This window comes from Python bivittatus, unplaced genomic scaffold (assembly GCF_059951505.1).
Source record: "Python bivittatus isolate LINGU-HERP-01145 unplaced genomic scaffold, Pbiv_v1 ctg000700_np1212, whole genome shotgun sequence".
NCBI lineage: Eukaryota > Metazoa > Chordata > Lepidosauria > Squamata > Pythonidae > Python > Python bivittatus.
This window is the reverse complement of record NW_028277098.1, coordinates 55,325,222-55,351,195: the sequence shown is the minus strand read 5'-3', so window position 1 is coordinate 55,351,195 and position 25,974 is coordinate 55,325,222. Positions and strand designations below refer to the sequence as shown.

Below are 25,974 nucleotides of genomic sequence, written 5' to 3'. Positions count from 1 at the left end.
TTACTCTTAGATGCTTTTAAAGGATACGGTCTGTACCAGGGAACAGTGTTCTTCCAGTCAAAAGTTCAGCCATAATGCATCCAACTGACCAAATATCAACTGAGGATAAAATAAATCAAGTTAAAAGAAAATTAATAGTTATAAAGTTCTACTGCAATATTCTGTTGGTAAAAAATGAGGTATCTACATAAACTGCATGTAGTTCTTAAGAATTAATGAAAGAAAAGTAAAAAAAACGGATTATGTTGTATACTTGTAAAACTAAGACAAAGAGGAAGGATTAATTAAGGTGATCTGATCTTATAATATTGATATATATACAAACAAAAATAAGAATACACAGACCATTGAAAACTACTAGTTCTGCTCAATATAACATTATAACCAGTAAATGGTGATAATCAAAGAATCAGGGATGAGTTCTGGAAACCTGGAGCATTCTGAAAGAAACAAAACTAGCTGTGTACAACAGCATGATTCTGCATACTTCATAGTATGGAATGAGAGGGATATGTCATGAGAAACAATTTTTAGTTTTATTTAATGCAGTGGGAATAAGAAGTGTGTGTGGTAAAACAAGAAGAGACAAGTCAAGAATGAATAGGTGATGATAAACCATGGATTGAATATAAATCTAAGTAACCAGTACAAAACAAGTTTACTGAGGTGGTAATATAGTAAGAATAAATGTGGCTCAAATCACAAAATAAGTATTTGAAGAAAGAGTGAATAGGTTGAAATGGGAAATCTGAGAAAGTGATGCTGGAAAAAGGCTGATGAAATCCTTAAAGAGGAACTCAATAAGTTTACAGAATAAAAGACTGTATGAACTGCTATATGAGAAAGGTATAGTAAGTACTGCAGGTGTAACCTACATTTTGTTAGTCTTCCTTTTCTTTTCTTCTATATCCTTTTAATTTCTTTTCGTTACTACTTCTTACTGTTTTCCTGTGCTTTGCATAATATCTGTTTACCTTAAAATAGAGTAGCGTGGTGGTAATATATGGTGTGAAACAACTGCAATAGGTACAGAAAGTCCCCTAGATGCAAACTTTCAAGTTGCAAACTTCCGCCGATACGAACAAGATGGACCTGGATTGGAACCAGAAGTGGGCCAGAAGTCGGGAAAAGCGCACCACAAACTAACCCTTTCCTGCCATCTGACTTCCGGTATCAACTCCAGTCCTAACTTCTCACATGGTCAGTTGTGTTTGGTGTATGGCAACTGCAAGTGCCTATGCCATCGCTGCAAGCGCCTACATCAACATAGCCACTTATGTAAGGTGTGAACTGCGCATGTTTTTTTCGCTTGTTGGACTTACGAACAAAACAGACTTACGAACAGCATCTTGGAACGTAACCTGTTCATAAGTAGGGGACTGTCTGTATCTAATGCTAAAATGATTAACTAGCATGGGAACAAAAAAAATCCCACAAATGTACTGTAATATCAAGAACTGACAGGTTCAGAGCAGAACTATTTTGACTAATTCCAAAAACTACCAAATTATGCTGGAAGAATTATATATTGTTTATTAGATTGGGTCTGGACAATTCTATTATGGAGCACAATCAGTGCTATTTGATCATTAGTAACAGTCTAGGCTAATGAGACATCATACCTGTTTGATTGTAATGCATCCAGTTCAGCATAATCTCAGGAGCTCTGTACCACCTGGTTGCTACATATCCTGTCATTTCATCATCTGTATGTCGCGCCAACCCAAAATCCAAAATCTGAAAAACAAGAAAAACAGACCTATATTGGCACATTAAAAGAAAAATGTGAGCAAGAGAAGAAAAAAGGAGGGAGAGAAGAAGCACACTTTTGTTCTAATTAGCTACACTAGGGAGAAGTCTGAGACTAAGCAGAAAGATAAAGTGTTGAACACTTACAGAAATGGAAATTTTAGAATACAACAGACATCCAGGATTTATAATATATCTGAGACAGTGTGTGTGGAAGAACAGTAATACTATATCACATTCACATGATTCAAAAATGATTAAGTTATACCCAAAAGAACATTACAGACATATATATTTGCGCCTACATTTCACTATCAAGGTCTTAACCTATAAGATTAGGAATGCTTACTTTCCACAAACAATGTGGCATACTAATTCCAAGTTACCTTCAACTCACAGTCTTCATTCACAGCTAGGTTACTAGGTTTTAAATCCTAAAATAAAAAAGAGAGAAAAGAGAAAAAGAGAATCAGCCCTGCAATACTAAAATAGCTATTCAAATTCCAAACTATTAAATACAATCACATTTTATTCTTAATAATTTCTACAGTCTGTACCAATTTTTGTATAAACAGTTACACAAAAAATGCATAAGATTATCCATAAAAATATGCCACTTTCATGTAGTATTACATTTATATAGTATAAAAAAATTACCAAAGACATAGTGCATTCTAACAAAGAAAATAGGTGAGAAAGGTGAGTGGAATGTACTGTACCAAAATTGGATTCTTCCTTTATATGGATATGTTTACTTGTTTTCATTTATAAGATTTCAATACTTTGTCTTCCAAAAGAACTACAATAATTGCATATTTAAATAATTCAATAATACTTACTCTGTGTATTATATCAGCAGAATGGATATACTAAAAAATAAAAGTTTGAATATTAGATTCAGGGCATTATTTTCAATTTACTTATGATAAAAAATTATGTTTTTCCTACTCCATTTAATATAGCATTCAGTGATGTTGTAATTGTACTTCTATAGCCTGCTCTTAGCTTATCTTTCTATAGGAAAACAAAAAGTAAGTTCAACTAGACATTTTAAAAAATTGCCTGCATGAAAAGCAATATGTCAACATTTTCATTCTTTAGATTTAATCCTTTCTTGTTGCATTGTGACTCAAAATGTGTATCTGCAAAGTGCCTGGTAATTTGAGCAATTAGGTAATCTCATCACAAATCACACCAAGGAATTTAAGGGAATGTCTAGCAGTTTGGGAGGGTATTTCAAACTGATTTGATATGCTAGCTAACCCTCTCTCTGTACATTTTGGAGAGTCAAATTCTCTTATCCTCATCCCAATCTTAATGTTCTTGGTACTGTTTGCATTTTGCAGTTATCATAACTAGTACTAAACCAGACTAGAAACTGGGAGACTGTGAGTTCTATTCCCCGCTTAGACACAAAGGTGATCTTGGGCCAGTCACTCTCTCAGCCCTGGAAGCAGGCAATGGCAAACCACTTCTGAAATCACACCAAGAAATCTGCAGGGACTTGTCCAAGCAGTCGCCAGGAGTCAACACGGACTCAAAGGCATCAAAAAAAAAAAAAAGGTTGCTGAGATGAGCAAATCAGTTATGGCTTATTTGGCTGCTTGCTTTTGTTTTCACTCCACTGTTTCTGTCAGTTTCCAGTGTCCATAAAAACAAATGGGAAAAGTCAGGATTTATACAGACATAAAAGACATGTTTAAAATATGCCTCAATTTGTAAACCAGTATCAAAACATGTTTTCAATTTGTACTTCATTGTAAAAAAAATGAAATCATGTTTTCCTCTGGGACTGCCTATTCTACTAAGCCAGAACCAAAACAACGAACTACATTTTGGCTTTGCACAATGTTCAACTAGGCCACACTTTCTCTGGGCCAAAATAGAATACTTCCCTACTCTGTGTTTCCTTCCTAGAGTTAGTCCAGTCAAACAGGAATCACATGATGGGCAAAAATGTCAACAATCTTTCCTGAAATCATCTTATGGGAGATTAGGAAAGAAACCATGCTCCTGAATTTGATAAAATGGTTGAGAAAATATACTACTGGCTGCATTATAAAAGCAGTCTGCCTCATTATCTCTTCACGCCTCTTGGAGACCTTCCCTGTTTTCCTACAGAGAAGAATGAAACCTGCTCATGCCAATGACAAGAGAGGGGCACTCCTATGATGCTACCTGCAGCATGATCTCTTGTCCTGTAGGTAGCATTTCAGAGAGTTGAAGGGAATTTCTAGGTGAAGAGTTTTGTACCCCCTCCCTTCAAGTGTCAGAAACAGTCTCCTTTTACCTCGTATCTAATAAAAATGTAGTACATACAAGCAAATTAAAAAATGCCCATGCACTAAGAATATTAGTTCCTCTGAATAAGAGGGAAAGAAGTAGAGCCAAAGCTGAGCCAATTCAAGACACAGTTGTGCAAGGAGCAGGGCCAATTCAAAACAGTTGTGCAACAGCATTTTTGCTTCCACCCCAGATTTCAGGAAGGACAGAATCGTTTAAATTGATTCAAAAGGAAGTCAATCTAAATAATTCAGGAGAGCAAAGATGCAATACTGCATTTGCCTGAATACAACTTTCCTCTCTATAGATCTCTTTAAAGGAGTAAGTAATTGTATAGAGGAGTTACTATGATTATAAAACTGGTAATACCTTCAAACCCCGAAGAATTTGATAGATAAGAAACTGTACATGGTCATCTGTGAGTTTCTGACATTTCACAATATTGTTCAAATCCGCTCCCATGAGATGGGTTACAAGATATCTAGAAAAAAGAAGTCAAACCAAAGTATTATTTCTTTCTAAGACACCTGAATAAATATGAAAACGCCATCTGTGCAAAAGTATCCAGAAGGGTGCTTCATAGAACTCACTGACTTGAATGAACTATCTTTCTTTGAAGTATTAAAGCAGCCATGTCTTCCTTGGAAGACTGTCCCCAGCTGTTTGCATTTACATGCACAAGCAATACTTCCCCTGGAACCGCATGCAAAGCAAAGCAGCTGCATGTGCACACATAAGCACGGACAACCAGAAACAACCTTCAAAGCAGACATGGAAGCCTTCCAGAGAACATGGCTGCTTTGATATTTGAGGAGGGATGTCTTGTTTGTGTTAATGTGCTTTGCAAAGCACCCCTTTCTAATGCTTTGCACAATTCAACTGAGCATTCCTGAGATTAAAGAAACATGAGCAGAGCCACTTACAATAATTAATTATAAAAAGTATGTGTAGTATAATCCAAGATGTGTAATACAATGTTTTACACATCTACTAATCACCATCTCTACCAAATTCAGAAGAATTATTCTAAACTGTAAACTGTAAACATTAGGTGAACTTCAAATCCACTGAAATCAGTGGCAAAAGCTGAGTTATGTAAAACTAATTCTGTCAAAATCCAACTATTCAGAAAAGTCAATTTTATATCAATTTTTCACAGGGAAGAATGTTATTTTACAGAAACATAATTTCTGATGCATTGTGTAAGTACATAATGAATATCATAATCCACTTAGTCCAAAGATATGGGATTTATGCACATATAATGGTGTGTTTGCAATGTACCAATCTTTACTTATATGGATATTTCGGAGTACTGAAATTATGTATATAACTTTGTGTATTTTTATTATTTAGGATTTATTTTTAGATTCTAAAAATCTAAAAACACTATAATTTAAAATGAAAAGTAATGTTCTCATTGTACGTTACTCTCAAATATATAAATTCAAATATGCAGTTCATCCTTTAAACAGAGTACAGTAAAATATTCAAGATTAGAAATAATTTTTCATTTAGTAGACGGCTTAAGACTTCATTTTCCTATCAAACCAAAACAGGGTAATAAAAGCAACGGCTGTTTCATGTAGGCCCTGGCATGTAGGTTATATATGTGAGAAGACAAAGCAAACTGACCTCATAACCCCCTCCTTCCGTGTTCATAGAACTTTTAATATGAACCAGAGACTAGATCCCACTCATATAATCCATTTACTCTATTTATCTGCCCAGGAATTCACATGCATTCCTCCTTCCATACAACCTATCCACCCACTGCAGCCATAATGAACCACTTCCCAGAGAAATCATAATAATTGTTTTAAATACTGTGTTAAGGTGTGAGAGAATAAGATTTTTCAAAAGTTTAGTGTTTTCCTAACAATGAATTAAGGAGATCTCTACAATAATTCAGTTTTTCCATTTCTCTGCAGAAACGCAAAAAGGTGTGTACAGGGTATATGAAACATTTAGTGACATTAGTATCTATTAATAAAATTCATCTACATGAACTTATTAAAACAGGAAGCCTGTTTCAACGTGCCTTTGGAAACTGTTACATACAAGTTCTACAAGTTTTAAACACAGCTCTTTAAAATGTTCACCACTTCATAATCTACTACCTCTCATTATACAGCTACAAGTACATAAGTGCTTTAATGCAAAATAATGATGGAACAAACAAATCATAATAATTCAACAGTAAAATTAAGGAACTTTATTCCTCCCTCTTAGAGATTTTGCTCCAAAACTCAAAATACTTTCAGGCACTCAAAGTATTTTGCTCAGCTTTTCTTTTCTAATTCCCCCCCCCCCAATCCTTTCCCCAAAAAGAAGAGAAGTTCATTTTGTTTCAGAAAGTAATTGCAAATATTCTTGCCAACACCTCTATTATTTGAATTATAAAACCTAAACTCTAAACTGGTATATACCTTGCAGATACAAAGCTCAGGAAAATGACCACCCACAACAGAGAGAAATGGAGAAAAATAAATGATGGCATACAAATGGGGTATTTCTGCATACAATTCTCTTATGTTACAGGTTATTCAAATACTTAAATCAATTTGTTATGTGTGAGATGGCTCAAAAGCTATTATCCACACATGTACAGCAGTTTCTAGCATTTTATCTCCCTCTTGACATCTATAGATTTAGCAAATTGTATCTTCTATGATCCTGATTAATACTGACTGGGTTCAAAACATCACATTAAGCCATGACTTTGGGAGAAGAGGCCACAAATTCTGGGGTATTCGAACATGTGTTTGTCCAGTAGAGTGGGAATGTTGTTTAGCAGGGCTTTGGCACTGTCTTGCAGAACTCCAACCCTAGGTACCCCACAGTGTGTGCATCTGGGGTTGGATCACTTTTACAACATGGTTGGAGGGCCCGGAGTGTGGTCTTGCAGGGCTTCACGCCTAGACACCCAGGCTCCAGGCTATATCTCTGTGCAGCTTACATGGGACCAGAGCATGGTCTTATAACACTCTGGCATGGTCTTGCAGGTACCTGTGGAGTGCATGCTAAAAGCTCAATTTATTCCAGGTGAGGTGGAGGGCCCAAAATGAGGTCTTGTATGGATCTAGTCCTGGGCATGCATAATGGGTGCCCTTGAATATGGATTGAGTTCATTCTGAGTCTGTCTAGCTGTGCCAAGCACAGGAATTAGATTTTATGTGGCTGCTGAAGTTGGTCCCAGGCAAGTGATATGGTAGAAGGGGAATAAGAGAGCTATCTTGAAGGTGGGGGGCAGATTTCTAGGGTTATGTGGGACAGGCTTATACTTCTTACTGAAAAACATCATTTTGCATTTGATTCTTTGGCTGTTTGTTTCCAATGAACAAATTTTGTTTTGTAAGGTTGCAGAGTTCCACTGTTGTCCTGTCTGGTATCTAGACTGCAATTTTATTATTAAGTATGAGTGGTGTAATTGTTTTTGTTTCCCAGTCCTGGCCCCAATGAAATCATTGGTTTTGTTCATGGAGGAGCTAACACGAGCTCCTTTATCTTTTTGGGGGGGAAGGGGGAGGACACAATACCACCAGGTTTGAAAACTTCTGCACTAAACTATAAACCATAATCCACAAACTACAATGGCTGAGTTTAAACAACACATAAAGCAAAATAAAACAAAGTATATGAGTGATCAAGTCACCTTATCTATGACTTTCCCATTTCCCCAGAGAACATATACAATGTGAAACAGTCCTTAAGTTATCTTCCATTCCAAATGTAGGATTCTGCATCAATACACACACACACACACACACACACACTTCTGTAGCAACAAAACTGGGGCAAGTATAGGACTTAAACTATTCATGTCCTCAAGTGCATACTTTCACTCAAATTTGTCACATTAACTCTTCTTACATGCAAGGAAGTTTTCACCAAGTCTGCAAATCTGGTTCAATATAAAGGCTGTAAATTTTGGATTAGTTTTTTAAAAAATATAAAGGTATTTGTAACAAAGTTTTGAACTGTTGCTTACACATCATTGAACTCCTCAAATGACTTTGCAGGTGAGAATACATCTAGAAGTCCAATAACCTGTAAAGGGGGGAAAAGATATTCCTAAGTAAGCATATACATTGCTCCTTTTTTTCCCCAATCCATTTCTTTCAACTGAAACATATTACTATCCCAATTCAGAGTGCCTGCTATGTGAATACATGATTTAAAACTTCAAATCCTGTTTTATTCTCATTGTTCTACTGTTGCCATGTATTTTATGTTTTAATTTGTACCAAAAAAAAAAAAAAAACCACCCTGGCTACTATGCAGTAAAGCAATTAAGGAGAATATCTATATTTGGGCAGAACTTCTGCTGGCACCCAACATGCACTGCAAAAAAAATTAATGCACAGAAATGTATTGACAAACCTTGATGAAGGACAATGCACTGCATCCTACACAACACTGTGGCTTTGCTTTGAACTGTTAAACTTGCATTAGATATGATTGCACTAGCCCTAAGTGAACAGACTCAGTACTTCGGGATCTTATAGATCTAGCTTCGGATGCCTAAATCTAAGAGGTGCTTAGATCCATCTACATCCAGTCTTTATCAAGATGGCTTATTTGGTGGAAATGCCACAATGAAGGAAATTTTTACCATATGTGGTGGCTATGCAAAAAGATCAAAAAACAAATTCATCAAAATATCCAAAAAATTCTGAAAATAAAAATCTAATCAAAACCACAAATATTTTATTAGGTATGATCCAGAGAATATAAATGAAAAGCATCACAATTTATTAAGAGACATGCTGACAGTGGCAAGAAATCAATCTGGCACAATCTTGCCAACAATACAAGATTGAAAAACTAAAATTGGAGAATATGTGGCAATGCAAAAATTGACTGTATATATTCATGGCAAAAGTCTAACCAATTTCAGGCAGGAAAGTTTCCTTATATACAACATATTACATAGCAAGGCAAGCTTAGACCCTTAGAATATGATTTTTGAAGCAAAATAGCAGTTGTTTAAAAAATAATTAAAACAATCCAAATAGAAATGAGCAATAACTGCAGATGTCCAAAGCACAGTATAAAAATATTTAAATAACAATTAGTGGTGGGGGAAAAGAAAGGAGAAAAAAAAGAGGGGGTGCTATTAGAATGCCCTTGCTTGCAATGTTTTTCTCTTTTTCCTTTTTAATTTTTTAAAAATAATTATAGTTTCATTTCAGTCTTCACTCTAGTGTATAGTTTATTTTATGTATGTACTCCTTTTCTTTGTTTTTTTGTTGTTTGTTTTACCTAATTAATAAAAAAACCCAGAAAAACAAATCAAATAAAAGGCTCATTTGTCAACTGCATCAATTTTTTGCACTAAACAGCCAGCATGTCTTGCTGTACCACACTTCTCAATACAGTATATAGTTTTTGTCACTTCTTCCAATGTATTTTATAAGCAACTATAGAGCAAAGCAAATTTTCAAGCTGATTGCTAGCAGACATGAATTATGGACTAGTTTGTGCTACAACAGAATGAAGTCTTCTTTACTGAACGGTAGGTATTCAACTATTTTAAATAAGATATTACTCAGTAATAGTACAGTTAGAAATAATGGATGACTAAAGGCACGGTTTGGATGTTATATTAAGATATTGTTCAGCACAAGGGTGATGCACTTAGCCCCCCAAATGTTACTGGATTTCAAATTCTTATTAGCTTCCACCATGATGGCTGATGTTGAGAGATGATGGGCATTATGGCTTCCAGGTGCTGGTAGACCACAGGATTTTAACCTCTAACTTAGCATCAAGAGCCCTGGGCTAGAACACTTCCCTTCCTCCTCCCCTCCAGGTTCAACCAAGAGGTCCAGAGTTTCTACTTTCATTTTAAATGAATTGCAATTTACTATCACCTTTGGACTGAAGTGGTTGCTACTTATAATAGTTAGTAAAACAAAGCATCTTTTTACAAGTAGTCCTCACTTAATGACAGTAATTGGGACCAGAATTTTCACTGCTAAGCACTGTGGTCGTAAAGCGCAACATCACATGACCACAGTGCTTAGCAACAACAATCCTGGCAGTCCCCATTGCTGTCGGTAAGCGAGGATCATGGGTCGATAAGCAAGGACCTCCTTGTAACTTCCTGCCAGCTTCCAAGAAGCCAAGTCAACGGGGAAGCCGGCAGGATGTCGTAAATCACAGGCAGCTCACAAGCAGGCCAGTGGGTGGGTAAGTGACTGCTTTGGTGCAAGCGTGGCAGGGCCAGGGGTGGCTGCTGCCAGGCTGGGGAGGGTGTGCAAGAGGCTCCTGTGGGAGATGCTGCCTAGGGAATGGTCAGATAAGAGTGAGCATACCCTGCAGCTGCATAGTGGGTGGAGCAAGAGCCTCAGAAGGGGCCCTCCCTAAATTATTGGACTGTAAAGGAGATGGCGGGAGAACTGTACTTTCAGACTTGCAAGATTCTGTTAATGCAGCTTTACAATAAAGTAGAATTAGTTTATCTGGTCGTGTTTCCTGTCTTGTCTACCTGGTAAGGCTGACAGTTACAGAATACGGAGGACTCTGATCCCCAGGATCTTGTACTCTGTAGCTGGGCTCCTTGGGACAAAAAGCTGCGGGAGTGCGAGCAACTTGCAACCTTCCTACCGGCTTCCCTATTGACTCTGTTTGTAGGAAGCCAGCAGGGAAGGTTAGAAATGGCAATCACGTAACTGCGGGATGCTGCAACTGTTGTAAGTGCGAGCTGGTTGCCAAGCACCCGGATCACAATCACTTGACTGTGGAGGTGCTGGGACGGCCAGAACTTCGAGGAACGGTCATAAGTACCACTTGTTTAGCGCCATCGTAACTTTGAACAGTTGCTGAATGAGTGGTTGTTAATGGAGGACTACCTATATATATCTTATGTTAACATGAAGTAAAGCTATAGATAGATATAGATATAGATGATTTTTTTTATATAGCCATGCTTGAGAAAGAGAAGTATAGATGCCCTGGGGCTTGGTATAACTCATTACTATCATGCTAAATATACTGTGATGTTTGATTTTTGCTATTATTAATTGCATTTCATAAAATGCAGCATTATAGTAAAATTCAATGAAATAAGCTTGTCATGAGAGTAACTCCAATGCAGCTTTTCCTAATCCACTGAAAAATGAGTCACCTTCCACAAAGACCCCACTCCAGTTATTTGGGTCAACTATATGCTTCAACAGATGAAAATGTATATCTTCATTATTTTCTATGGACTTGCCTAACATTATCCTAGATATCATTTCAAGGAAGCCCTCCGGTCAGTCACTCATGCCCTAGTCATCTCCCGTATAGACTATTGCAATACGCTCTACACGGGGCTACCCTTGAAAAATATCCAGAAGCTACTGCTGGTTAAGAATGCAGCTGCATGGGCAATTTTGGATGCCCCAAGGATGGTGCACGTAACACCTTCGCTGTGGGAGCTGCATTGGACGTCAGTCTGTTTCCAGGTCCAATTCAAGGTGGTGGTCATCACCTTTAAAGCCGTACGTGGCATGCAACCAGGTTATCTGAGGGACCGTCTCATCCCCATTACATCGACCCATCCCACCTGGCCAGGCACGGAAGGTATGTTATGGACCCCATCGATTAAAGAATGTTGCTTAACGGGTCCCAGGAAGAGAACTTTCTCTGCTGATGTTCCTGTTCTATGGAACACTCTCCCCTCAGAGGTGAGGCAGGCCCCCACTTTCCTGGCCTTCCAAAAAGGGGTGAAGACCTGGCTCTGCCAGCTTGTGTGGGGCTCAAGGAGGGGTAACCAAACCTGGGGGTGGTTAGCACCCTGAAGATGCTTCCAGAGGTCAATAATTTATTTATACCATCTATCCCTTAGATTATATTATTTATTTTTGATTACTGTTTTTATTGTATTTTAATTGGTTTTTACTCTTATTTATTGTAAACCATCTAGAGTCACTTGTTGAGTGAGATGGGTGGTGACTAAATTTGAAAAATAAACAAACAAATAAATATTATATTCTACTGGCAAATTTGTTCTCCTCTATTTTCACCTCTTCTTTCTCAAGAGATTCCTTTTCAACTGAGCCACATATGATGTAAAAAAGTTGAAATGAATAACTTTGCGGCAAATATAATTGTATTAGGAAATTGCTACAAGCCTGGCTTTTTGTAAGAATGTAAGACTTTTCTAAATTTATGGGAATTTTAATTACTATGGGTCAAACATAGTAATTTGGGTGGAGTTCCAAACTCTAGCTCTTGTCCAAGGTAGCCCTGTCCTTAATAAGCAATCAGATAGGATCACATGGAGATGGCCTTTTAAGCTTGATGTTTTGCCAGCTACATCAACATATTTCAGCAGTAATTTTTTCACCCAGAGTTAGAGTTACCAACTAAAAGTCTTTACTATATTCAGTGCTCTTACCATTATCTGCAGAAGAATAAAACCTGGTTGTCCTTGGACAAAACATATGTCTTTAGAAACAAGGCACAAGGCAAAAGGCTGCTACAATTTGAAGAATTATGACTCAAAAAGTTGACAGTCTGATCATACAGGTTCATCTGCATAGTTCTGTTCTATTGGTCTTCCTAGCATTTTAAGGGAAATTAGGTGCTTTCATAGGATAACTTTTCCATAGTTCCAGTATTTACTAATATGACTGAAGAAATATTTTGATTAAAAGCAGATTAGCTATACTAAATTTGTACTTTAAATATTCATCAGTTCAACACCCTCAAACTGATTTAGTAATTGCAGACTTTACTAGAATTAAGTTAGCGTAGGGTAGGTATTAAATATTCTGATCTCTGCACTAAAAATGACAGGTTTGGTACTAAAATCTTATTTATTTGATTTATATAGCTGCTCATCTCACAACAGTGGCTCTAGGCATGAACAGAGGATTAAAACCAAAAAAAAAAAAAAAGCAATACAATTTGCAAAAATAAACACCTCCAAACAATAAAATGAAATGTGTCTAGAGGTCTAAAAAAAAAATCAAAACAGTCCAGTTCTAATCAATAAGATAAGAACTAAGAAATCATCTGACAGGCTTGCTTAACCTGCACAACAGCTGCACTAGAGGAAGAAATGTTTTTGCAATATTGTCTTCCAGAAATACGCAGAAGCTATGAAGCATTTCACAACAGGTCCCACAATTGAAGATTGCAGAATTAACAGATGCAGTATTTCCTCAAATTGGAATATGCTCCTAGTTGATAGGAGAATAAACACTGCATTAAATACACCCCTCCACTGTTGTTCTTTGCTTAAAGACTGACCTCATTTTCATTTCATCATGGTTGACATGTAAACTGCCCCAAGTGAACTCGTGAACTGCAGTGTTTAGATCCAATGTGTGAAATGTGCTTTGGATTCAGCACGAGCACATTCACTGTACTTGTCAGTGGCCCTTTAAAGAAGCCCTTCACACAACAGCTGTGCACAAGCATGACTGTGCCAGATCTGAAGCACCTTTCCTGCTCAGAATTTGAATACCTGCACACCCCTAAAGTGAACCAGGGTTAGCAAACAGTTCATCCCCAGCTTTGATATGAAACCAAATACAATGCACAATTATATGTTTTCTGTCAAACTCACATTTTCATGTTTCATATGTTTAAGCAGTCGCAGTTCGCGGTAGGTCCTTTTGGCATGTATGATAGACTGAAATGGTCTGGACAACTTCTTCACTGCCACACGGAGGCCAGTTTTAGCATCAAAGGCCGAGCTACAAAACATTATTTTAAAGAAAGTATTAAGAAGGTAATCAGTATTAACAGTTTATTATGAAAAGGTTATCATTATCATTCTTTTGAGAGAATTTAACTAAGTAACTAAATAACTTTGTAACTTAGAATATGAGCTCCAAAAGAAGTTGAAAATTTGTGTCAGAGTAAACTTGGAAAAAGAATCACTTATCAGTGTAGAGAAAATATATTAAAATGAATAATCAGAATACTTCTGCATACATATTGATAAGTTTGGAATTATGTTAGCTATACAAAGAAAGAATGGAAAATTTTGCAATCATGTAATGACTAATACCACAAGAGATATGACAATGACTTCCTGTAACCTCCTTGAATATTTCAACTCAAAATTCACATATTGTGACATTTCAGAAACAAGAGCTCCCTGTATCCATCTTGAAGCATGTGCAGACACATGATGTGTGCCTCACAGCATGCCAGTTGTGGAAATCAAACTACTCCACAAATCCCTAGATTAAGTAACTTGCTCAGAAATATCTAGATACTGGCTTTTCAGTCACCTGGAAGCACTAATGCTGAATATTCATTGTCATGGTTTCTGATCTAATCACATTGGCAGGCAACTTTAAAGAGATACAGTACATTCATTTTCACACATTAAAAAAATCCAGACCATATTTTTGTAATGATTACTAAAGAGCAAAAAGTGCAAAGAGAGCAAGAACCACCTGTCAGATGAAACATACATATCTGACTACCCTAACAGTTCAGTCAGAAATAATTTGAGTTATATTTGAATAGAAAAGGCATTTGTCAGAATACATTTCAAGACACAATTTCATTATAGCAAGCCAATACAGGCAACAAATAGCTCAAATTTCTGTTTGTTCTCTGTTAAAATGTATCCTAAAACTACCCATATCATTTTAGCAATAGAATGATATGAATAGAATAGAAACTGAACAGAAAATCTTTGTTCACTCCCCCCCAAAGTCTGCAATGTCTGGACTAAATTTGAGACATAATCCCTTATGTGTTATTAACCACACTGAACTGAACCTAAAAAGAGACATTCCTGCAAGGGATACTCAATTATTTAAGGCTGGTAGATGTTCTCGCAAAATGGCTGACCTGGTACAGGAAAGGCTGATGCCACATAACATTAATTCACCTGATTCCTCATCACGCCAAACTTGCTAATTCCCACAGAATGGTCCATATCATCACTAATCAGCTTATCCTCATCCTTTTTTATAGGCAGGCAGATAGTTTTTATTTTCTAAGAATGCTTCTGAGGTCTAATATGAAGCCTAGACCCATTTTTTCAATTAGAAAAATAAAATATTAATGCCTGGCATTTTGCTTTATCAGCTTACAAGGAATGCAAAACCTACCATTACTCCTCTGGGCCATGCCAAACTAGCCATTCCTGGAATGGTTTACCAGAAGTTAATTGTCTGAAATAGAAAAGTTTCTGGTCTTGCAAACATGGTGTTTCAGGGTTGGACCTCTTCTAGAACACCAAGAACCAGTTCTGGTTTGAAAGATTAACTTTTGGAAAATTGCCAAATTACTCTCAGAATGGCTGCACTGGCATGTTTAAAAAGTTCAGGGAGGCAGGCAGCCTAGTGGACACCAAATGCAATACCCATGCATAACAGAGTAAAGAACACAGAAATATGCTGTGGGTATCTTCTGCGCAATAGCCAAGTGGTCTATGCAAGGTATAAATATAGGAATTTATATTGACTGCATTTGGATGACCCGGCTACAATGAAATTGGATTTACTACAAATGAATCCAATAATTTCTTCCTCTGGCTGTTGTTTCAGATTCTTACAACAAGCAATCTTAAATGAACAGATAGATACCTTGTATGCTTACTTGTATGTTAACCTGGATTATTCAATCTGTCTAAATGATTTAATTATTCTTAACTGATCAAATTATATACTGGAATGTAGTGGATAAATCCTTAATATTGATGCTAAACCACATGCAAAGTTACTGTGCTTTATACCAGGCAACACACTAGCAAACTAAAACAGAGAAGAATTCAATTTAGTCTACAATCAAGAAGTTTTCTTTAACCTGTGTGATGAATATTAAGATTTTAGATGCCTTGGAAGTACTCATCATCATCATATGTTCCAAAATTACTAATTGCAACAATCCTTGGGTTCTCTGTGCTATAAAGATAACTGGTGACTTCATGGATATGTCTATGCAGTTTTCATAGCAACAGGAAAAAAGCAGTTGCTATTGCTTTCTTCTGGACTATAACAAAGACAAGATACAGGCAACTAAATGCAGAAAGCAACATCCTAAGATTTTAAAAAGACAATGTAATGATTTTCGCTGTACAGAGTTAAAATGCATATTTAGTATCAGTGACATCACAGAAGTTAAGAAACAAATCAGTGCTGTAAGTATTGTGGATAAAACTGATTTCCCCCCCTAAAAATACTATTGTAAAATTTGTTTCAGCCATAGCACCCATTTTAATAGACTAGTTTAAAATTCCTCCTGAATTTAATTCATGACTGGAAACCTACTTATTAAGTTTCACTGAAATAAATAAAATTTACTTCTGAGTAGATAAGAAATATAAGCTTTGTTTATAACATGACAAAACATGAAATACCTGACCATCCATCAAATACATTACCTTATATACTGTAACTCGTATCAAGGTTGATTTTCATATATTAATTAGAAACTGAACTGCAGTTATACTATTTGCCAAATGATGTCGATGGTATATATAAGAATTAATAACACATTACATTTATTAAGAAATTGGAAACTAGGAACACCAATTCATAACAGCCCTTAACTCCATAAGATACCATCCTGCATTGTCACAAATTTATTTATGCAATCTGGGGAATCTTGTGCTTCTATTTTTTCCCCATTTCTTTGAGCTCTCCAATTTCCTCCCTTACCAATAAGATTTACTTCCCAAATAGCAGAATTATAAGCTTCAATGTGGTACCCAGGGACACCATGCTCCCAACTGTAACATTTTAAATCTTTCAAAAAATTTAATTAAAAAAAAAAGGAGGGGAGCTGGCATATAGCAAAACTTCATCTTTATTCCCATGAATGCCTCTGGGCTAAAATGAGGCTCTTTAAAAAATTTTAAATGATGGGCAGCTGTAACCTAGGACTTTGGAAGTTGCTCTCTCTCTCTCTCAGAAAAAGGGCAAAGTCGACCAGGGTAACTAGAACACCTTGCAAGACTGATTAGAGGATGTGGCAGCTAGCTTTCTGGTTCTTTCTAACTGTTGATATCCCCATGGTAGTCATGTAAATAGGAAAGTCTCTCCTCCAGTGGACTTATTTATTTACTTACTAGATTTATAAGGCTGCCCAACTCAAACAATATGACTCTGAGTGGCATACAATAGTAAATGACAAAAAAACAAAAAAACCCACAAAATCTTAAAATATCCACAAAATATAAATACGAAGTACAGCATATAAAATGGTGACCATGCACCATAATAAAAACAACCAAAAGGGAACTCCACTCAACTGGCCGCAAATTCCTGGCGGAAAAGCCAGGTCTTAATGGCTTTCCTAAAGGGAACAGAGTTGGGGCCTGTTGTATATTGGGATGGGGAGATTGTTCCCAAAAACAGGGGGCAACAACTGAAAAGGGACACTTCCTAAGTCACACAGGTGACAAGATTTAAAAGAAGAAACTTGGAACATCCTCTCCTTGTGGGATCGTGTGGTGCAGGGAAATGATCTTAGGAGAAAGCAGTCCAGCAAGTAAGCTGGTCCTATGCCATGTAGGGCTTTAAAAGTGATAAGCAGCATTTTCAATTACACCTAGAAGCCTATTGAGAGCCACTTCAGCTTGCAGAGTAGTGGTGTTATATGGGCGTAACAAGCTACGCATAAAACTACTCATGCCACTGCATTCTGGACCAACTGAAGCATCTGGATGGTCTTCAAGGGCAGTCCCATGTACAGTGTGCTGCAGTAGTTCAACTGGGAGATAGCTAAGGCATGTGTGACCATGAGCAGGGCCTCCTCGTCCAGGAATGGGCACAACTGGCACACAATGTAGTCCTGCAAAAGACCTGTCTGGCCAGCAGCTGTCCTCTGCTCTTCAAGCAGGAGCTGAGTCCAAGATTGTGCACCAAGTCTGAATGGGATAGTGCCACCCCATCCAGAATGAAAGATGAAAACATTACAACTCCCAAGTTCAGAGGACCCACAACCCATAATCACTGTCTTGGCAAGGTTGAGTTGCAACCTGTTCTTCCCCATTCAGACCTTCACAACATCTAAAACCTCAACAGTTTCACTTGGATGGCCAGGGATAGAGATGTATAACTGGGTATCATCCTCATACTGATAATACCTCACCTCCTACCGACAGATGACCTCACCCAGTGGCTTCATGTACATATAAAAAAAGAAGGTAGAACCTTGAGGCACCCTGCAAAGTAGTGGCCTAGGGCTTGATTGCTCTCCTCCCACCAACACTGACTGGAACCAGCCTCAGAGGAAGGATAACCACTACAAAACAGTGCCTCCCACTCCCAACCCACTCAGCCAGTCCAGAAGGATACCATGATGAATGGTATTGAAGGCTGCCAAAAGATCAAGGAGAGCTAGGATGGACACACTCACCTGCATCCCTGGCTCACCATAGGTCATCAATAAGTGCGACTAAAGCCATCTCTATACTAGAAGAGTACCTACCAACATGTTCTCAAAATTCCAAATATGTTCACCAAGATTTATGTTCTGAATTATGGCTATCAGAAAACTGCTCATAGCACTCAACTCCAGACTTTAGTTTGAATTATTTCAAGATGTGAAGGTAAAAGCCCTTTGAAGAGTAAAAAGAATAAGAGAGAAGAAAAGTATTTCCTTCAACAGTAATGATTCATACCCCACCCTCATGTCAAGAATCATACACTATTCAGGTGGGGGACTGATTAAGCCAAAACCCACCACATAACATTCAAGCTTCAGTACTAATGGAAGCCAATAATCACATCTAGTTCTCAGCAGGTTGTTTCGGGGAAGATTCCTACCTCTGCTTTTTTAAAAAAAGGATTTTAAAATGTTTTCGAAGACTTCTGGGGAAGAAATGGTGAACTGAAGACAGCTCCACTAAAAGCGGAGCCAATGACCACAGCGAAATGAAGAGCTGGTGAGTAGACTGGCTGTTCGTAATTCCTCTCCGGACAAGGAGAGGACTTGAGATTGCCCACAAGTGCTCCATAAAGTTGCTCCTTGCGAGGAGACTACAAAACAGTGGTCTCTGGTGGATTTAGAGCTCTGAGAGATGAGGGAATAGCATCTTTTTGTTCAAATCATGGTTGGCGCCTTCAAAAGGACACTGGGTTCGCATACTTCCTTTTCTAATTACTTTTGGAAATTGCTTGTTAATCGCTTTTCAGCTATTAGGAACTTTTGGATCAACAAGTTTTACAGCATGAGTGAGTTACCTTCAATCCTTAGCAAAATAAATTTTAAATACAAATTTAAGGACTTATTTTGGAATAAACAGCAAAAGGGTGATTAGAACTTTGATTCTGGAAAGTTACAAACAAACAAAGGATCCAGATGGACTTGAAATAAGATTTTGGAATTAATTACAAGAATCCGTCCCATGGAAAAATGCTTTTGTTTTGAATTCTCTTTTAAAAAAATGATAGGATGAGACTTTGAAGGTTGGATTCTAGAGGGAACCAGAAGGAACTAAAGATTACAACTGAAGGAGAAGAACACTTAAATCTGACTTACTAACACAGAATGGAACAAAATATTTTAACACTGGACATACTGAAGGATATTTCTGAATAATGGACAAAGTTAATTTTAAGAGTGTCTATCTCTATAGACAGATTGTGTTTAAAAGATGTTATGGAAAAGGAATAAGTTTTATTGGACAAGACTGAAAATGATCTGAAAGTGGATTTAAAAATGACAGGCTACAAGAACAATATCGAAAAAGATGCTACACTGGACATACAGATGAAACTGGCTGACGTCTTAATAATTAAAAGGGATATACAAATAACAACCCAAAAGAGCAACCTAGATAACTTTCCTATATTGGATTTACAAAAGAGACTTGTTAAAGCTTTGAAGAATTTTGTGAGAAGGGACAAAGAAAAAATGAAAAGAAATCAAGTTCTAGGACACTATTTGAAGAGGCTAAAGATCAAGATTGCTAAAAGGAAGGAATATAAAGTTCGTTTATTTGATCAAGGTTAAAATAGATACGTTGTTATCTCTGGTAACCCTTTTGCTGATCGGGACTGAACGAGGCCTTAAGGATTTGTTTATAGATAAGAGATGGGATATGGGAAGAAGAGATCATTTGTGGTATTTTAAGAGAAGGTGATGTTACTAAAATTGTTTATACTTGTGATGAAGGGGGAAGTCATTTCTTTATATATTTCTTTTCTTTTTCTTTACTATATTCTTATTCTTTTCTATTTTTCTTTCTATTTTTTCTTCTCTGCACTTTATTTTTTCTTTTTATTCTTTTTTAGTTTGTATTAGTTTGTATTTTTTTAACTGTAATTTTTAATAAAATTACTATAAAAAAAGGATTTAAAAATATTTTTACACTTAAAGCCTCTCTTCATCCTATAATCACTGCATTGTCTGCAGGAGGTCCCTTTTTGCTGCCTTGTAATACAAACCACCAAATTAAGTGTTAGAAGAATCCACAAAAATATTCTGCATTTTATCTTGAACCCTTAAAATGAATGTTTTTGTTAAATGAGGTTCAAGTCAGCTTAAACAATTTATACCTCAAAGGACATATGGAGATTTGAGAAGCTGAAAGGACTTCTTCTCCTTTCCAATCCAATTGAGATCTCCCTCCCCCCAAAATTTCTAATGCTAGAAAGGCTTTTGGCTGGTTACCTTCAGCATTTTTATCTTATGATGGGAAGATTCTAGAATAGTAAATCAAAGCTTTAATGAAAGTATTGAGAGGTGGGGTATTTTGCTTTGCTTAATGCATACATGATTGGAATATTGTTTAGTGAGAACTGGAGGACTAAGGTAGTTATATTATCCTGCAAAACTATAATGTAGTTCTCTAGATGGAACAAAGTAAATGTATAGTAAAAGAACAATGAGAAGCTTTAGATTAAGTAAACATCCAGACATAGTCAATTTTCTCCCTGCCTTAAGTTGCTTGGAGGAAAGGAGGAGAATATAGCTATTTAAAACTTTGGAGCCCACCACATTATAATGGAAGAACCACATCACTTTACCAAGAAAGTCAGACTATATCCCATTCTCATTTACCTGGCAGTCAATCCCACTGAATTCAATATGTCTTATTTTTTAGCAGACAGGAGTAGGATCTAACTCTTAGTTAAATCCTAGAGGCCACAAGACTATATGATGTAATGCTAAATTAGGAAGTTTAATCACCATGTTTTATATGAACTTAAAATATACTGTTTTTCTCATGTGATGGAATTTTAGTACACAAGCAAGCCTCAGATTCCCAAAACTAGAAGTACAGCATAATTAGATCTATTTTCTAGGAGCAAAAACATTAAAAAGAAAACTTAAGTGCTTAAAATAATTAAACTTTTAAAAACTGAGCTACATTTTTACAGATATGAAAGTATAAGTCTTTCAATGAATGTTACTTGTATAGTGCTTTTAAATTGGCTTCAAATAAATCAGTAAGAACCTATACAAAGCAAATTGTTAAAATTATATTGAATGCATTTTGCTGCCAAAGAAGCATGTCCAAACTGAATTTGAAAAGGCTATACAAAAATTTGTATCAACAAACTAATAACTTTTACGGGTACCTATATTTGAGATATTTGAAACAAGACTGAACACAAATGTTCATGAAGCCAAATTTTATATAACACAGCCAGTATGCATGTACGTTTATTTTAAATAAATTTATTAAATAATGAAATGTATTTGAATATTATTCCAATTTCCTTTCCCTAGAATTAATATATCATGCATTTTGAATAATGGTATACTGTTTAAATATTTGATTCCTTGCACAATGTTATCTGGGAGGTTCAGTGCTGACTGCAGTCTTCCAAAGGACACCTACAGCATCTAGAGAAGCCGCAAGACAGAGTAATACAGTATGACTGACTATTAAAAGCACTGCTGTCTACTAACACTGCTGCAATTATTAGGCAATGTATTTGTCAAGGGTGCCATACTTCTTTCTGTATTTTTTTTTAATCTCAGGGGTAGGCAAGTTTTACCACCATAACTGACTTTAATGTTTTTTTTAGATTCTAAGAAAGGATGCGCAAGCAATACCAGCCCCCAGGAGCATTTTTATTTACAAGAATGACCTTAAGCTCCACAAACATTCTTGGAAAATAAAAGTACTGTCTCATCAGGAATGTGTTCTTCTACTCTTTAAAAAGAAAAAAGTTGGAGTGAATCTACAGAATCTGTGTACTATAGCAGTAAAGTTTTATGCCTGGGGGAGTAATCATTACAGCCATTTTTTTGAGCCTACCCATAATATGTTACCAAAAAGGTAGGCTATCCCTGCTTGATTTACTTGCTAACTTAACATACAAGTAGGTGCTATTTGTAGTCATTATATTTGTTACTGAACCTTTTCTTGAAGCTTCTATTCTTTCTCCATGAACCACAATTTGTGCAATACTGCTGCACAGCAGAAAATACAGCGCAAAATATCATTCATTAGGAGGTACACTACAAATTCCTCCCCTAATTTATATTATTCCTTTTCAACTATTTTTCAGTATCTCTATGCTCAGCCTCTACAGTGCACAGCTTCTTTTATTTAAGAAAGTGTTATCCAGAAGTATGCTATCTTTATTTAAGAAAGTGCTAACCATACACTCAGAAAATCCAGTTCAGTAATATTCAACTTCAAATCCATGAAGCCTTAGGTCAGTCCTGGTTAGCCTAACCTACCCCACAATCACTGTAAGAATAAAGGTAATGGGAGAACAGAAAGGATATATGCTACCCTGAGCTTCTTTCAGGAAAGATGAGATAAGTAATAGATTTGGCAGGCTAAATTTCTCTCATCACGCAGAGCTGAAGTCACTGCTTTACTGATGTAGGCCCAACATAGAGCAGCATCACCCTAACAAAAAACAACTTTTGCCTGGATCCTGAAGTCATCAAGGCACTCACACTTTTTCCCCAAAGCCAGATCTCTTTAGGCAGCCTGCCCAGCAATTCTTAACTGAAACTGGGGCAAGAATAATTAAGCAATTCCTCTCTCCCAAAGCCTATTATCTAGGCACCAGAAAAGCAAGATATTTTATGTATATTTGTTAAATTTTTATCCCACCTTTCCTCCAGCTCAAGGCAGTATACATAACACTCCCTCCGTTTCCCCCCCCCCCCAGACAACCCTGGGAGGTAAGCTGGGCCAAGTGAGTGAGAGAGGGAGGAAAGTCCAAAGCTGGCCAGAGAGCTTCCATGGACGGGCTGGGCTTGCTCTTGGGTTTCCCTGGTTGTAGTACAACACCTTAACCACCTCACCAGATGGTTGCACAGAACAGAGTAAGTGGAAAGTGGCCACAAGGGAAAATGAGACTGACAGGACAATGTGACTGAGAATAAAGCACAGGGCAAGATAAATCTACATGCCCTGGCTTCAGAGAGCACAACAGAACAGCCCAAACCAGTTCCTTCTGATACCGCAACCTGAATGCAAGCTTCCCTGTGGGGTGGGGTGGGGGGCGTACAGCATGCAAGACCAACCACCCCGTGAGGCTTTTTACGCCCGCCAACTACAAGGAATACATTTCCCACTGGGGGTGACCGGCCTCGGGGAGAACGTCGGACAACTGCACGCCAGGCGGAGCTGGAAAGGTGCGCGTTCGCCCCTCGGATGCAACGCAGACGGCGACGTTTCCTCCTTTCCTGGAATGATTGCAACTCACCAGACGGAGCCGTAAGCTCCGGAACCCACCGGCGAGAGGTTCTGGTAACGCTCAGGCACCTCCCAGACCGTCTTGTTCAGCTCTTGCCGGTAGAACTTGGGCCGCTCCTGGGTCATCTCGACCCCGAGTCCGCCCCACCCAGCGGGGCCGGGAGGGAGGAGACCCTCGAGCAGGGACCTCGGCTCCTCCCCCTGCAGCGAAAGGGGGTTTCCCGCGCGGAGGGAGGAGGTGGGAAAAGTCGCCCGCGCCCAGCTGCAACTTCGGTCGCTGGCCGCGGCTCGCTCCGAGCGCCCTGCACCGCTGCAGCCCCTCCTCTGAAGGAAAGGAGGGGGACCTTTGGAGGAACAGTGGCCGGAGCCCCGCAAGCGCTCACTTCTCCAGGCTGCCCGATCCCTGGCGGGGAAGGCCACCCGCGGAGCACGCAGGGGTCTCTAAGGAGACCGGAGCTGGTTCAAGAGTCGAGCGGGCAGCCAAGCAATGACGAAGACACGCCAGTCTGACTTCTCCGAACCTCTTCCTAGATCCTCGACCAATCGATTGCAGAGGTATCGCGAGAGCTGCGGCTCGGAATTGCTTGAGGCAATGCCCCAATATGGAACGTAATTCTTGCGGCCTATATGAGCGCAGCCCGCTAGGACCGTCTCGCGAGATCTGTAAGGAGGGAGAAGCGGAGGAAGGCGGAGCTTGAGGTAATTGTAGAAATCGGGCTTGCCTTCCCGGGATGGCTTGACGGCGCAAGCCTGCTTTTATTTTCTTACAACTTGGCTCTCTTCCCTGTTGCTGTGGCGAAGTGCCGTAATCTTCATTGCGACATTTCTAAGGCAACCCTTTTGATTTATCAATTAACAGTCCTAATCCAGTAAATTCCTATAAAGGAAAGCACCTTTCCCCCTCGTTTTCGCTTAGCCAGCCTAAGTGACTGAAATTGCTGGGCTTCCACTTCTTTTAGATCCAGCGTTTACCCTACAGCAGGGTCGTCCAGCTTTTCTCATTTTCATTATCAAAAGCGCACACACTGCTTCGCTTCCTTGTACTGGCACAGGGTTGATCCCATATATCCACCCGTACACAGAATCAAGCTAGTGTTTTGCTCATTTGCCCATCTCCTGCTCCTGGAAAATTACCAGCATCCAATGCTAGTTTCTGTCTTTTTTCAGGAAGAGGGTCTGTAAGGGGAATCATGTCTTATAAACCATAACCTATAACCTCTTCAGCCATTTCTCTATTCAACGCCGCTCCGCAAAAGGATATTTCTTTAACAACGCGAAAGTAACATAAGCCTAAATCTCACATTGGAAGTCGAGGCGCGCCTCTAACAGCCGTATCGCCATGGCTTACGATTCTGCAGCGGTTTCAGACGCTGCAAGCTGCCACGCCATCTACTGATGCAAGAGCACACATCAGAAACCAGTCCCCGGAACAGCCGCTCGGATGGGACCCCCGAAAGGCGTTCTGTCCATTAAGTCCCACGTCTGCTATGCGTGACTTAAAACCTCGCCCGCAGCCAGAACGGACAGCGAACACGTCACAATCCACTGTCCGGCGACAGCACCTCGCTACCGCTCGCGTGGGGGAGTTTTTACCGTTGTCCCCGCTCTCTGACCCTACCAAATCCGGCGAAGCCCGAAAGGGAAAACAGTGGGCTGCGGAGGGGGAGGCGCGTGCGCTCCGCACATGGGACAGGGGGAGGCGGGCGAGGAGCCTAACACGCGGCTTCACCCTCTCATGCAGAGGAGGGGACGGTGCCGTACGCGCTCGGAAGAACCGGGGGGCGTGGCTTTCCTTAGTAGTCCCAGCTCGGAAGGAAGTGACAGCAGCGGCGCCGAAGAAATTTGGTGGCGCGCACAACGGCGCGCGAAGATACCGGCCGTACGCACGCGCCGACCGGCCCGCCCGCGCCCGGCGCAGGCGCAAGGAACATCTTTAGAGCGCACGCGTGGGAGCTCCGCGGGGCTGCCGTCGCTGGCCGCCATGGAGCGGAAAGGTGAGTGCGTTGGGTTTCCTTGCTCCGGTTTTTTTTTCTTTTTTCTTTTTTCTTTAGTTCGCCTCAGGAAGGGGTTGCTCTTCTTGGTCCTCTTTTACTGCGAATTCATACCGTTGCTCTAATATAAATGATCTGGTTTCTGGATTCTTTTTAGTATACTTAATACTAGATGCCTGTTGCATTTTAAAGATATGTTGACAGTAGTGTAACTCCTGAGCGTGTGCTTACCTCTCCCCTTTGTGTGTATGAGGTAGAGAGTGTGATGATACTTTGCCTCCGCTTATGTTATTTAACGAGGTAAAATAATCTGGCGGAGGCATATGTCTGTAATTGAACTCAATCACAAATAGTGCTTCTAGGAAAGGT

General features: G+C 38.7%; 2 protein-coding genes across 7 annotated transcripts in view; one reads left to right on the top strand and one right to left on the bottom strand.

Moving 5' to 3' along the window:
- MAPK14 (mitogen-activated protein kinase 14) overlaps positions 1-25,370 on the bottom strand; it is a 41,131-nt gene extending 15,761 nt beyond the window's left edge. For 2 of the 5 annotated variants that reach the window (XM_088154206.1, XM_007426554.4), the window contains exons 1-8: positions 23,625-23,884; positions 13,598-13,727; positions 8,024-8,082; positions 4,402-4,513; positions 2,589-2,618; positions 2,136-2,183; positions 1,623-1,737; positions 28-99 (exon numbers count right to left, since the gene is read on the bottom strand). In XM_088154206.1, coding sequence (XP_088010332.1) covers positions 28-99; positions 1,623-1,737; positions 2,136-2,183; positions 2,589-2,618; positions 4,402-4,513; positions 8,024-8,082; positions 13,598-13,727; positions 23,625-23,740 — 682 coding nt within the window. In that variant the 5' untranslated portion in view covers positions 23,741-23,884. Of the gene's footprint in view, positions 1-27; positions 100-1,622; positions 1,738-2,135; positions 2,184-2,588; positions 2,619-4,401; positions 4,514-8,023; positions 8,083-13,597; positions 13,728-23,624; positions 24,879-24,915 lie in introns of those variants that run through there. The other 3 variants (XM_088154208.1, XM_088154207.1, XM_007426552.4) reach the window with 3 other exon arrangements.
- The window catches only part of SRPK1 (SRSF protein kinase 1), a 39,906-nt gene continuing 39,230 nt past the window's right edge, over positions 25,299-25,974 (top strand). For both annotated transcript variants that reach the window (XR_015798541.1, XM_007426549.3), the window contains exon 1: positions 25,299-25,608. Coding sequence is in view for 1 of the 2 variants with exons in the window: in XM_007426549.3 (XP_007426611.2) it covers positions 25,299-25,608 (310 nt within the window). In the remaining variant the exon portion in view is untranslated. The remainder of the gene's footprint in view (positions 25,609-25,974) is intronic.